The sequence below is a fragment of the Ambystoma mexicanum genome, chromosome 4p, assembly GCF_040938575.1.
Source record: "Ambystoma mexicanum isolate Mex_15411 chromosome 4p, UKY_AmexF1_1, whole genome shotgun sequence".
Taxonomy (NCBI): domain Eukaryota; kingdom Metazoa; phylum Chordata; class Amphibia; order Caudata; family Ambystomatidae; genus Ambystoma; species Ambystoma mexicanum.
The window spans coordinates 1,144,417,040-1,144,429,736 of NC_090927.1; the positions used below are offsets into that span (position 1 = coordinate 1,144,417,040).

At 45.4% G+C, this 12,697-nt stretch overlaps 1 protein-coding gene across 1 annotated transcript in view; it reads right to left on the reverse strand.

Moving 5' to 3' along the window:
* Positions 1-593: 593 nt before the first annotated feature.
* HBS1L (HBS1 like translational GTPase) overlaps positions 594-12,697 on the reverse strand; it is a 1,647,668-nt gene continuing 1,635,564 nt past the window's right edge. The window contains exon 17 of the mRNA XM_069606737.1: positions 594-1,337. Coding sequence (XP_069462838.1) covers positions 1,326-1,337 — 12 coding nt within the window. The 3' untranslated portion in view covers positions 594-1,325. The remainder of the gene's footprint in view (positions 1,338-12,697) is intronic.

A 12,697-nucleotide genomic window follows, 5' to 3' on the forward strand; every position in this document is an offset into this window, starting at 1 on the left:
TCTCTCTCCGCGGCAGGGGCCTCCCTCTGGAACAGCTTTCCTGCCTCCCTGAAATTTGAGGAGAACCATCTCCAGTTCCGGAAGCACCTCAAAACCTTCCTCTTTGCTTCTGCTTTCTCTCTCCCTCTCCCCTGCTAAATTCTTCATTGAAACTGCACTGAATCTGCAACTGGGCCACTCTCACCGACCTCGGTCCGGGGCCCAGCCACTCTCCACTTGCACTGCCTCCCTGGCAACCCCTGCACTGCGGGACTGTCTCTGTATCCCTACAGCCCCCCCTTCCCAGCACTTGTCTGCACTTACCTTGCACTTGCCACCAGCTGGCCCTATTTATTTATTTTATTCTACTTACTTTGTACTGCACTTCCCCCCCCTCCCTCTCCCCTTACATTTTTCCCTTCCCCTACCCCTGCACTTGCGCGGTCTGAATGTCACCTGGCCTAGTAGGCTGTCTTCCCCTTGTTCCCCCCCTCCCTGCCTCGTAGCGACTTGAAACACTTGTGTATAGGCGCGTTACAAATGCCATATCATAGCATCGAAGATGCAGGTAACATACAACGTTCTAAATAATAAATAAGGACACAGAACCCTGATTTATGCTCAAAGCTGGACATTTTAATATTACCTCACCAACTGATAAGTTTCTCTTTAAATAAAATCAGCCACTTTTGGCACAGATTCCACAAAATGACTAAGAAAATTCATTTCATTTTGTCTGAGATTTAGGTTTTTGTATGATGTACACTGCATAGCGTGCAATTAGCCAACCATCAACAATAATACGATCCTACGAATGTCCTGTTCTGTTCCTCTGGATCATGTAAAAGCAATTCTAACTTATCTTTAAATATATTAAACAGAATTAAATTAAATTACTCTATATGGAATACCCAGAAAACAAGCAAATGAAGAAAAAAAACTGTAAACACTATGGTGTGCTGGAAGTAGCTTTCTGTCTGATGAGTCAGTCTTTACTGTTGCCATTCTTACACGTAGTTAAAGTTTCGGTAAAGCTTGTTTTCTGGCTGCTGCCACCTGAAGGAAAAGGATACAGTACTACAGAAATGAGAAAGTGCAACTCTTGCTGCAAAGGTGATTTTTTTTTGCTTGTCAGTTGAACCTCTTGTTTCGGCGTAATGAAAACGTTACACAAACTATGTGTTTCGAAGTATGTGGTTGACAGTCTTTTGAGGTTTTCCTTCGGGTTTCATTTAATTGCACTTTGTTTTCTTGATGCAGATCTCCTTGGGCTGTTAAAGCTGAGAGGTGGAGCTATCCTATTTCACTCAGTTGGGTTGGGAAAATCCTGTCCATGGCTGCCGATGTCATTCTTTTATCTAGAAACAAAAAAACAAAAAAACATGTACACATGTTGCAAAGAGTAATGGATGGACATAAGAGATTCTGCCGAAAAAGCACAGATTGCACATGTCATTTTAATGTTACATTAGAAGAACAAAATAAAGGCAAAACAATAAACAAACTTAATGAAGTGGTTAGTATCTAGTTTACAAACAGTATGTGCAAGATGACACGTGGTTTGGCAAAGCCAATACATATGGATTCCGATCTATCGGCTTTGGCAATGCTTATAATTGTATATTTGGCATTGAAGAAAATTCAGAGCCTACACTTATGTCTACCAGATTACCAACATCCTTGCTTGCAGCCTTATCAGTGTTTTAATTTCTCTGAAAGCACCTTCCATGCATGCTCCGGAAGTCAACCATGTCTCATTGGCATGCACACGGTCCCCTGGTTAGATGATACACTGCTGTCTTCTTCCTGTAATTCATGTTATACTGTCAAACAGTATGGGTTAGAAAGGGTTGAGTGGATAGAGTGTGTGTAGTCTTAAGCTTCATGGATAGAATATCTTGCCAAAGTTTGTAAGCAAAAACCATCTGCTTTAATGCACAAGGAAAATGCAGTCTTCCCTGGTAACATAGTGCAGTGATTAATTCACCATAATGTTTCACTACTTGCAGTAGAAATGCACATTGTATTGAAACATTACCCCAGAGCTGACAACTCGAATTTGTATGCATGACCTACCATTCCAAGATGGTGCACGTGAAAATACTGCTTTATTTATTTATTTTATTTATTTGTATTTGTAGAGCGCACTACGGCCCACAGGCATCGAGGCGCTTGCATGTAAATAGTCAAGATGCAATGGTCCAATGAATCCACTCTCTGCCTTAGCAAAAGAGGAGAACGAAACAACTATGCTACTTTCCAACTACACAAAACAAAGTTAAATGTTATATGCAGAGATAAACTCACTATCAACCTTACAGATAAGCGTGCACCAACCAATTTTACTCTAAAAAAAACAACCAGGGAAATGCTCCTCAATAAAACGGCGGAAAGGTACTGCAGGGGAAGGGGGTGTTGTGGCGTGTGAAACACCCAGGAACCGACCGACGCTTCTTCCACCCACAGAGCTCTCTATATATGTTTGGATCTGTGATACCAAAAGTGCCGGAATGAGCTATATTATTACTGCCTCATATGAAGAACTTCAAAATACAAATTCATCTTTTAATTTACATGAATTAACAGTAGATGCAAAAAAGTAAGGATTACAAAATAATATCTGCAGGACTTTTTTGTGCGACCAAAATACATTTTTCGCAATTGGCATCAATTTTTAAATCCCCAAAAATCATTTTACTCACAAAATGGAGAGTAAAATACTCCCACTTTAAAATCTTACCTGAAGCCCAGCTATAATGCATTGTTAAATATCTCTACTCAAAGACGTCCTACACAAGGAACATGTACATTGAATAGAAACATTGTCACAGAGCCTGTACACAAAGGTAAATAACATTCTGATGTGTGCATCATTGTTCCAAGAAGGTCCCCATAAAAATACTGCTTTAGTGAGAAATGCAGTGGCCCAATGAAAGAAAAACTCTGCATCACAAAACAGATGACTGTGTGACCGTTGTAGATTGTGCGGCTCCTTTTTATATTCGTTAACCAATTGCTAACGTGGCAAGTACGTCATGGGAAAGCAGGATGGAAATAAAAGAAGCTCTGTGCAAACCTAAAATGGTGCAATTTTTGTCTGGTCTGAGTCACAAAGGTTATGCAATTGTGCAAACTGTGAATGAACGAAAACTAGAAACATACTGTGGTCTGCTTAAAGTGCCAGTGCCAGTGGGTGACCAGGGCACACAGAAACACATTCCACTTTCATAATTGTGCACCATCTGGCTCACATTTCCCCTTAGCTTAATCTTAGCAAGCACAGGCAAGGTTCAGGGGAATGAGAAAGGCTGAAAGGGGTCACTTCCGACCCCTGCCTGCTATGTTAATACTGCAGATTAGAAAAAGTTTCTTATCTCTCAGTAATGCTCTTTCAGATGGATGTTCCTCCCACAGATTCCTCACCTATGACATCTATTTCCCAGTGCAGCTGCTCTTTGGAAACATTTCTACCAACAGGAGGCACAGCGTGGCTCAGCTCGATGCCTCTACGCGCCCCGCACCACATATGATGTTGTGGCCAGTATATATGGAGGTGCCGAGCCCTGTGACCTTTGTTCCACCCTTTTTCCCCGATCACTCTGATGCTGAGGGGCAGCAGAAACAAAAGGTGTACTAGCTATCCGCCAAGTGGGACATGTTGGGAGCCAATGAGGAATTTGTGGGAGGAGCATCCATCAGAAGAACAAGTTACTTACCAACTGTAACTTTCTTTCGACTGGATGTTCCTCCCACGCATTCCTCGTCTTGTGATAATTCGTTATCTCCAGCTTCGCTGCTTCGGAAAAAAAAAAAAATTCTCGGCAGAGGGTGCTGTACTCGAGGTCGTGGCGTCGATTGTCCCTCGACGTACTCAGTAGTCTGTCGACGTCACCGATGGTATAAATAGCTCGAGCCGCGCCCGTTGCTTCAGTTCTGTTTTTTCGATGAAATATATATATATAGGAGGAACACCCAGGCGTGTCCCATGACCGATACATTCTTCGTGAGAGGAAAGTGTAAGAAACGTAAACTGTACTGTGGGGTAGGATGGGAGGGTCGATGAGGAATACGTGGGAGGAACATCCAGTCGAAAGAACGTTACAGTTGGTAAGTAACTTGTTCTTCGAATGGATTGTGTCCTCCCACGTATTCCTCATCTTGTGATAGGCTCCCATAGCAGTATCAATTTTTGGAGGCGGGAGTACTAATTTCAGTTTTCGTGGAGAGAATGCAAAACTGCCTTTGCAAATAAACCCTCGTTAGAGGAGGCAGTATCCAAACAATAATGTTTAACAAAAGTATGCATTGTTTTCCAGGTTGCAGCTGCACAAATATCTGCTGCTGGGACTCCCCTCTTTAGAGCCGCAGAAGTAGCCATTCCCCTTGTAGAATGGGCACGAAGCCCATCTGGTGGTTCTTTTCCCGCTAATCTGTAGCATTCAACTATGGCTAATATGATCCAGCGGGAAATTGTCTGTTTTGTTACAGATAAGCCTAATTTATGACCAGTATAACCCACAAAAAGAGTTGGTCATCTTGTCTCAATTTAGCCATCCTTGAGATGTAAAAACTAAGAGCCCTCTTGGGATCTAATCTTTGTAACTCTCCACTTCTTTGCCCAGATGAGGAGGAGGATAAAAGGTTGGTAGTACTATTTTTTGTGACAAATGGAAGTCCGAGACTACTTTTGGCAAGAACGAAGGTTTAACTTTAAGGACTACCTTATCTTTATAAAAAATAGTATATGGTGGTTTGCATGAGAGAGCCTGAAGTTCGCTAACCCTGCGGGCTGATGATAGGGGCACAAGGAGGACAGTTTTTAGAGTCAAAAGCCTCAATGGACATGAGTGCAGAGGCTCAAAAGGTATGCAAGTCAAGAATTTTAATACTAAATTTAAGTCCCAAGTTGGTACATGAAAAGGTACTGGAGGGTATACATTAGTAAGCCCCTTTAAGAATTGAATTAACAACAGTATTTTGAAATATGAAACCTATTCAGAGGAGCGCTTGAAAATGGACAGCGCAGCAAGGTATCCTTTGATTGTTCCTATCTGGAGCCCCAGATTAGCTAGATGTAGTAGAAAAGAGAGCACCATTGGGGTGCCACACTGAAAAGGGTCCACCTTTACTAAACCTGTTCCAGCGACATCGGTACAAAGATTTTGTTGCTGGTCTTCTGACCGAAAGCAAGATTTCCATTACATCATCCGGAAGATCCCAATCCTTGTATCTCAACCTCTCAGAAACCATGCGTGAAGGTTGAGTGTCTTGACCTCTGGATGGAGAACCCGACCTTCCTCTTGCGAGAGAAGATCCTCTCTTTGCGGAAGACGTATTGGAGGGCAGATGGACATGTCTAGAAGGTCCGGGTACCATGTCCTCCTGGCCCAATCCGGGGCAATTAGGATCATGGTTTTCCTGAACTTTCTCAACCTCCTGATTACTTGAGGAATCACAGGGACTGGGGGAAACGCGTACAGCAGTGGAAACTTCCACTCCTCTACGAATGTGTCTCCCAGAGCTGCTCTTTGAGGAAATTCCCTTGAGCAGTACTGATCGCACTTCCGGTTGATCGCGGTGGCAAACAGATCCACTTGAGGGGTTCCCCAAAGGGCGAAGATCTCCAGAAGGACTTCCTGAGCCAGCTCCCACTCGTGAGAGACCGTGCTCTGCCTGCTCAGAGCGTCTGCCGCCGTGTTCTTCTCTCCGGCTAGGTGAATTGCCGAAAGAGAGATTCCTTCTCGTATTGCCCAGAACCAGAGCTGCATTGCTTCTCTGTACAGTGGCAGTGGACCCTACTACTCCTCTTTTGTTGAGGTAGTACATGGCCACTGTGTTGTCCGTCATCAGGACATTCTTTCCCTGTACAGAGGGCAGAAAGGCCTTCAGAGCTAGTCTGATTGCCCTCAGCTCCAACAGGTTGATGTGTAGTTTGGACTCCGATGGAGACCAACGACCGCTGATTGTCAGATCGTTGGTGTGTGCTCCCCACCCCGTGAGTGAAGCGTCCATCACTACTGTTATCTCCGGCCATGGTTGCCAAAAAGACTCTCCCTTGAGAATGTTGTCGTTGCAAGCCCACTATAGAAGATCCTGAGCAACTGCGCTCGGGACTTGCAGAAGATCCGACATATTCCCTGAGAACTGGGACCACTGAATTCTGAGTGCCCATTGAAGGGATCTCATTCTCAACCTGGCCTCTGGTACTAGGAAAATGCAGGATGCCATGAGGCCGAGCAACCTGAGAAAATCGAAGGCCGGTAGACGCTGGGTATTCTGAAACTTCGTTACCATCTGCTGGATGTGGAGAGCTCTCACTTCGGGAGGCAAGGCTTTTCCCGATGAAGTGTCCAAGACTGCTCCGATAAACTGGATTTTCTGGGATGGTATCATGTGGGACTTCTTGAAATTGAGGGAGAAGCCCAATTTGTGGAGGAAGCGGCAGGTGATCGAAAGATGTTCCTGAGCTTGTTCTGGAGAACTTGCCCTGATCAACCAATCGTCCAGGTAGGGATATATGTGAATACCTCCTCTCCTGAGACTTGCTGCCACAACCGGCAACAGTTTGGTGAAAACCCTCGGGGCGGAGGTCAACCCGAATGGCAGAACCCGAAACTGATCATGAGAATTGCCAATCGTGAACCTCAGGTACATTCGGTGCTTTGGATGGATTGGCAAATGAAAGTAAGCACCCTGAAGGTCCAATGATACCAACCAATCTTGGAGTTGGAGAGCCTGAAGGATCTGAGAAAGAGTCACCATCTTGAACTTGTCCTTCCTGAGGAACTTGTTCAGGTTTCTCAAGTCCAAGATGGGTCTCAGTCCTCCGTCCTTTTTAGGGATGAGAAAATATGGGGAGTACCAACCCCTGTTCCTCTCCGCTACAGGTACCGGTTCTATGGCACCTTTCTCTAGCAGGGTTAAAATTTCCTGCAATAGGAGTGGATCTGGAAATTTGCCAGAGTTGGCTCCCGGTGGATGATTCTGAGGCCTTTTTAGAAAGGGGAGACAGTAACCTTGGGCTACTGTTTCCAGTGCCCAAGCATCTGAGGTAATGCCCCGCCATTCCTTCAGATGTTGAGAGATCCTGCCTCCCACTGGTGTTTTGTGTAACAAGGTCTCATAGGGATTTGGAGGTGGCTGCAGGAGTGGCTGAGGGTACAGATGCTGCTCCTGAGGCTGATTTTGCACCTCTTCCTCGTGTTCCACGAGGGAAGTTTCTTTTGCCCCTTTGAGAAGCCTGTCCTCTTCCTCTACCAAAAGAGGAGTAGTATCGAAAAGAACGACCCCTCCAGGAAGATGAGCCGGAATAGGGTTTTAGAGGCTGGCGCAAAGAGGCCCTAAGTGATTTAGCTGCCGCTTTTGAGGTCTGAAGTTTTTCTAGGCTTTCATCAGCCTTTCTGCCAAAGAGCCTTGAGCCATCAAAGGGCATGTTGAGAAGTCTGGCTTGCACGTCCGGTGCAAACCCCAACTTCCTCAACCACGCAAATCTGCGTAGCACAACGCTTGCAGCCATGGATCTGCTGATACTATCAGCAGTATCCAGTCCAGACTGCAGACATTCCCCCATTGCCTCCTTCCCGTCTTTGACTATATTCAGGAAGCCTTCCCTTTCCTCGCCTTCCGGAATATGATCAGCCGCCGCCGAAATACAGTCCCACAGGGTATGGGTAAACCTGGCTAGGGTACAGGTGACATTTGCCGACTTAAGTGCCATACTGCCTGATGTGAAAACTTTACGTGCCCAGGCATCAATTTTTTTATCCTCTCTATCTGGAGGGATAGTTGGATAAGCAGTTTGTTTTGAAGTAGATGCTGCCTGAATGACTAAACTCTCTGGAGTCGGATGTTTATTCAAATATTCAGGATCCGTTCCAGCCGGTCTACATTTTCTTGGAAAAGTGCTATCTGCAGCAGCCATAGTTTCTGGCTTCTCCCAGTTTTTCTCCACAGTCCTTTGGAGGGCTCTGTGGAAAGGGAGAACAGGACCTTTCTGAGGTCCCTTGACTATTATATCCGTCATGTCATCTTGTTAAAAAATGGGTGAAGTATTACCCCAACCCATATATTCTACCCTGGTCATAAGACCCCTGTACCCAGCATCTGCATGCTCTGCAGGATCAGGTTTGGCGAACTCTATTCTGAAGATGTGTCAACTCCAATGGCAGAATGTAGAGTATCACTCAGGTCTCTCATTCTAGATTCCTGGTCAATAAGTTCCTCAGGAACTTGTCTTGTACCATAAGTAACTCCCAAAGGAGTAACCTCTTCTTCTTCTGAAGCAGACTCTTCATAGATTGCTGACATAGATTTGAAAAAGTCTGACCTGGGCAAAGGAGTGAATCTCCTTTCTTCCTCTTCCATCTGCTTCGAAGGAATTGGCAAATCCCTCGTTGTTTTCGAAGGGGTCTTCAATGTCTTCGAAGATGACTGATAATGGCGTCGAGGACGCTTTTGGCTTTGGAGTCGAAATTATCGACGTCGAGGGCGTCGACGAAGTTGTCGAACTCTTCGACAACTTGCGTTTCTTGTATGGCACTGGAGAAGTGCTTAACTCTCGAAGAGTCTTTGACGGTTTTACGTCGACTCAAGGTTTTTTGGATTCCTCGACGCTACCGGTCTTAGCCATGGTAGCCTTGGACTTCCCTTTGTCGTCCAATGGAGTGACTTTAGGGGTATGGCTTTTTCGAGGGTCTTTCAAGGGGGTCGAGGCCGCATTCTCGAAAACCTCCATCATCTTTTTGCGGAATTCTTCCCACTTACTGGGAGAATCCGATTTAGTCGGACAAAGAATTTCTTCGGTCGACTCTGAAGAAGAAGATGATGATGAGGGAGATCTATGTCTCCTCTTCATTTTTTTCGATGACGAAGAGTGTCTCGATCTACTCCTAGATCGAGATCTCTTTGAGTGCCTATGGCGATCCGATTCCTTAGAATCAGTCGCTTTCTTGTGTCTTTTTGACGAAACCTTTTTTGAGGCCTCCCTCCCCACCGACAGTTTACCTCTCCTCTACTGAAGAGCTTTTTCGGTCATAGATTGACAGGACCCGCAGTCGTCGGTTCGGTGACTGGAACCGAGACACCAGAGACAAATCCGGTGGAGATCGGTGATCGACATCTTAAATCCACAATCTGCACACTTCTTAAACCCAGTCCTGGGTGTCGAAGGTGTCGAAGATGACGACATTTTCTTCACAGAAAATAGAAGCACGCCGTTTTCAATAGCGAAGCGATCGGAAAAAAACAATACTGAAGCAACGGACGCGGCTTGAGCTATTTATATCATCGGTGACGTCGACAGAGTATGGAGCACGTCGAGGGACAATCGACGCCACAACCTCGAGCACAGCGCCCTCTGCCGAGAAAATTATTTTCCAAAGCAGCGAAGCTGGAGATAACGAATTATCACAAGATGAGGAATACGTGGGAGGACACAATCCATTCGAAATAACATTAGCAAGAGCAAGTCTTTGTTCTTCTAATGAATTCCTTATCTAGGATAGACTCCCATAGAATCCAGGACACCACCTTTACCAGAAAGTTCTGGAGGGCCGCTGTAACAAAATGTGCGTACTGCCCCGATTGGGAATTCAAGAAGTAATGCATGGCAGACATGTGCAGAGGCCAACACAGCTGCCTGGGAAATGTCCAGAACAGGGACTGCTCTGTGCAGGGCAGAGGTGGCAGCCTCTGGTCGAATGAACTCAGAGACCTTCAGGCACATCCTTTCCAGTCAGATCATAGCATTCTGAGATGCAGAGGATGATCCACCTTGACAGGGACTGTTTGGTCAAAGCATGCCAGCATGGGCACCAGCATAACCCACATAAAGTTGATAATCTTTCCTGACATATCTCCTCTGAGACACGCAGTGGCTGAGGGCCCACACTGGGAACAGCTGATTCAATCGCTCCTCTGTCTTGGAAGAATGAGGCTGAGGAAAAAAGACAGGAAGATGGAACTTTTGAGAGAGGTGGAAATCCGAGACAACCTTTGAGAGGAAGGATAGTCTCACTCACAATTTCACCTCCTCTTTGGAGAAAACCAAATAGGAAGGTTTAACAGATAAAGCCTGGAGCTCACTCACCTGCCCAGCAGAAGTGACGTCAACCAGGAAAATCATCCTAAAGAACAAGAATACAGGGGCTCAAACAGAGCCCATAAGAAACGTCCACAGCAAGTTTAAATCCCATGCCTGAACAACAAACGGGCATGGGGGAAACCTGTTGCATCATCCCCGCAAAAATTGCATAACAGTAGGGATCTTGAAGAATGAGCCCTGCTCAGGGGTTCTTTTTCGCAGCAAGGTACCCCTTCAAAGTTCCAATCTGCAAAGTAGAAAATCATTCGCAAGTACTTTCTAAAGTACGCTTGGCCGCTTGAACGTGCTGCTCTTCTGCTCTGTTGCTGTTCCTGGATTCAACAGTGACTGTTGCTGGCGGACTTAAGTCCCGCCTCCTTACTGGACCTATTGCTGAGTTTCCTTTAAGAACGAGCTCGCTCGTGCACACGTGCGCGCGCACTCGTTCGCAAGTACTTTCTAAAGTAGGCTTGGCTACTTGAATGTGCTGCTGTTCTGCTCTGTTGCTGTTCCTGGATTCAATAGTGACTGTTGCTGGTGGACTTAAGTAAGAGACTAGTCAGATTCGAGTGTACCACATTTGGCAAGCGCTGGACTTTAACATCAACTTTGCTCCTGTTTGTTTAGGTCCCACCTCCTTCCTGGACCGATTGCTGAGTTTCCTTTAAGAACAAGCCCGCTCGCGCACACGCGCATCCGCACTCGTTCGCAAGTACTTTCTAAAGTATGCTTGGCCGCTTAGCCGCGCAGCCACGGCGCTGTGGTAGGGCTTGGCAAACTTTACCATCGTGGTTACTTTGCTGATAAGGGCTCAATTGCAAGATTGAAGCCCAACACGCACACATTGGAAAGCATACATTTTAGGTGAGTGTGTAACTTCAGCCCACTGTTCTGATACTGTTTTACTATTGTCTGCTTTCTCTGTGCTATTCTACTGTGTAACACGTGTATATGAATGACGGCTTTTGCTACTTCTAAGCTAACCCCCAGTATGCCACCCATAGTGCCGTTGTCACTTTCAATTCCTTCTCTTCTGCCTATAGAAGGTAATTTGTGCTCTGGTTCACAGCCATAAACCTTTTTTTCTGCCACGCCAATTCACGCAGTGCATGCTCGGCTAGCATGCAAACAGGATTCCCCTTTAATATACAAACTAACAGAGTGGGTGTGTCCTCTTCATCCCCCGTTTCTATTTCATCGTCCGGGGAACACACGCTCTCCCCCCACGATCGGGAAAGTTCATGCGTCCAATTGTACGCCATTGGGGTGTGTCAATCTGCAACCCATTTCTGATATTACTATGTTGGAATCCACAAAAAATTGTCAAGTACTGCCCAAGTCGAACATGTCCATTTCCCCAATTGCATTTCCCCATTTGTCCCCAGAATATTCAGCTCTTTCAATCCATGCGAGCTTACGTGAGTCTGCCAACTCCTTCGAGGGGTCGAACCTACGCTTAGCATGGCATCAATATCATGTGAACCTTCTAATGTGCACTTGCAACCAATGCTAAAGTCTTTTGCTTTACCTACGCTGTGTCCTAATAGACTGCTTCCAATTGATAACTCTGCACAAACCCTACTCATGATACAACCAGCCCTTACAGCCATTAATACCGTTATTTTTAGCCTGTGCAAATGTTTTGAATCACTGGACTCCAAAGTAGCTCATCAAGCAACGCAATTTGAGGAATTGATGACATGGCTTTCCTCGCAAAATCTATCTAAAACACATCAAAGTAATAGAAGTCCTGATGAGTCCATAGTTATGGTTTCGAGCCACTTAGTTCTATGTATTGAAAAGTCAACCGCTGCAGTAGTGACAACACAAGGTCCGAATTCTGTGGCTGCAGCGGTCCCTTGTCCTCTTCCTCCAATTTCGGGCATAATAGGTCCTAAGAACACTCATCCCCAAATAAAATTGTGCCTGTTGTCAGCGAAGTTCCATCTACTCTGCCAATCCCTGAGGTTATAAGTGTGGAAAACACACTGACCTCTGGGCAAAGTCTCTTACAACAGTTAAAATCGAGAAATCCCAAATTCACCAAAAAAAAATGGTTAGCTTCCATCAAGAAAACCAAAAATATGATTGTACAAAACAACCAAAAAGCACTCTTAATGCCTTTTTTAAAGCACTTGGTAAAATCTCAAGCACGGTCTTACCCCATCAAACTGGGGCTGCTTTAATAGCAACCCAAGCGGGACAATCTGAAGAGGTAAGAGTGGATAATCAGCCCGTATTACCAAGGAGCACAAACAATCAATTGCAAGGGCCGAACCAGACTCTCTCACCCCTCTCGCAACTGGTCCAATCAATTTAACATACACAGAAAGTTGTACCCTGTGTGTCGAATTCACTTTTTGATCCTCCTACATCGGTTAAGTCACTCTTGATTCCTCATTCGCAGGCATATGTAGGCCCCTCTACTCAGGGATCCCTGATGCAACCACCACCTCTAGCAATTCCCTCTACCCAACCTAAATCAGTGTCCTTTGCACTTTCTTCCAAGCCTCTCCACCCTGTTGAAGCTGTCATGCCTCAGGCTGCTGTTGATGAACTTAAAAAAAGGTTGACGTATATCTAGCCATAAATTTGGCAAAGGCTCTCTCTCAAGCGGTTGGACATCAACATTTGTCA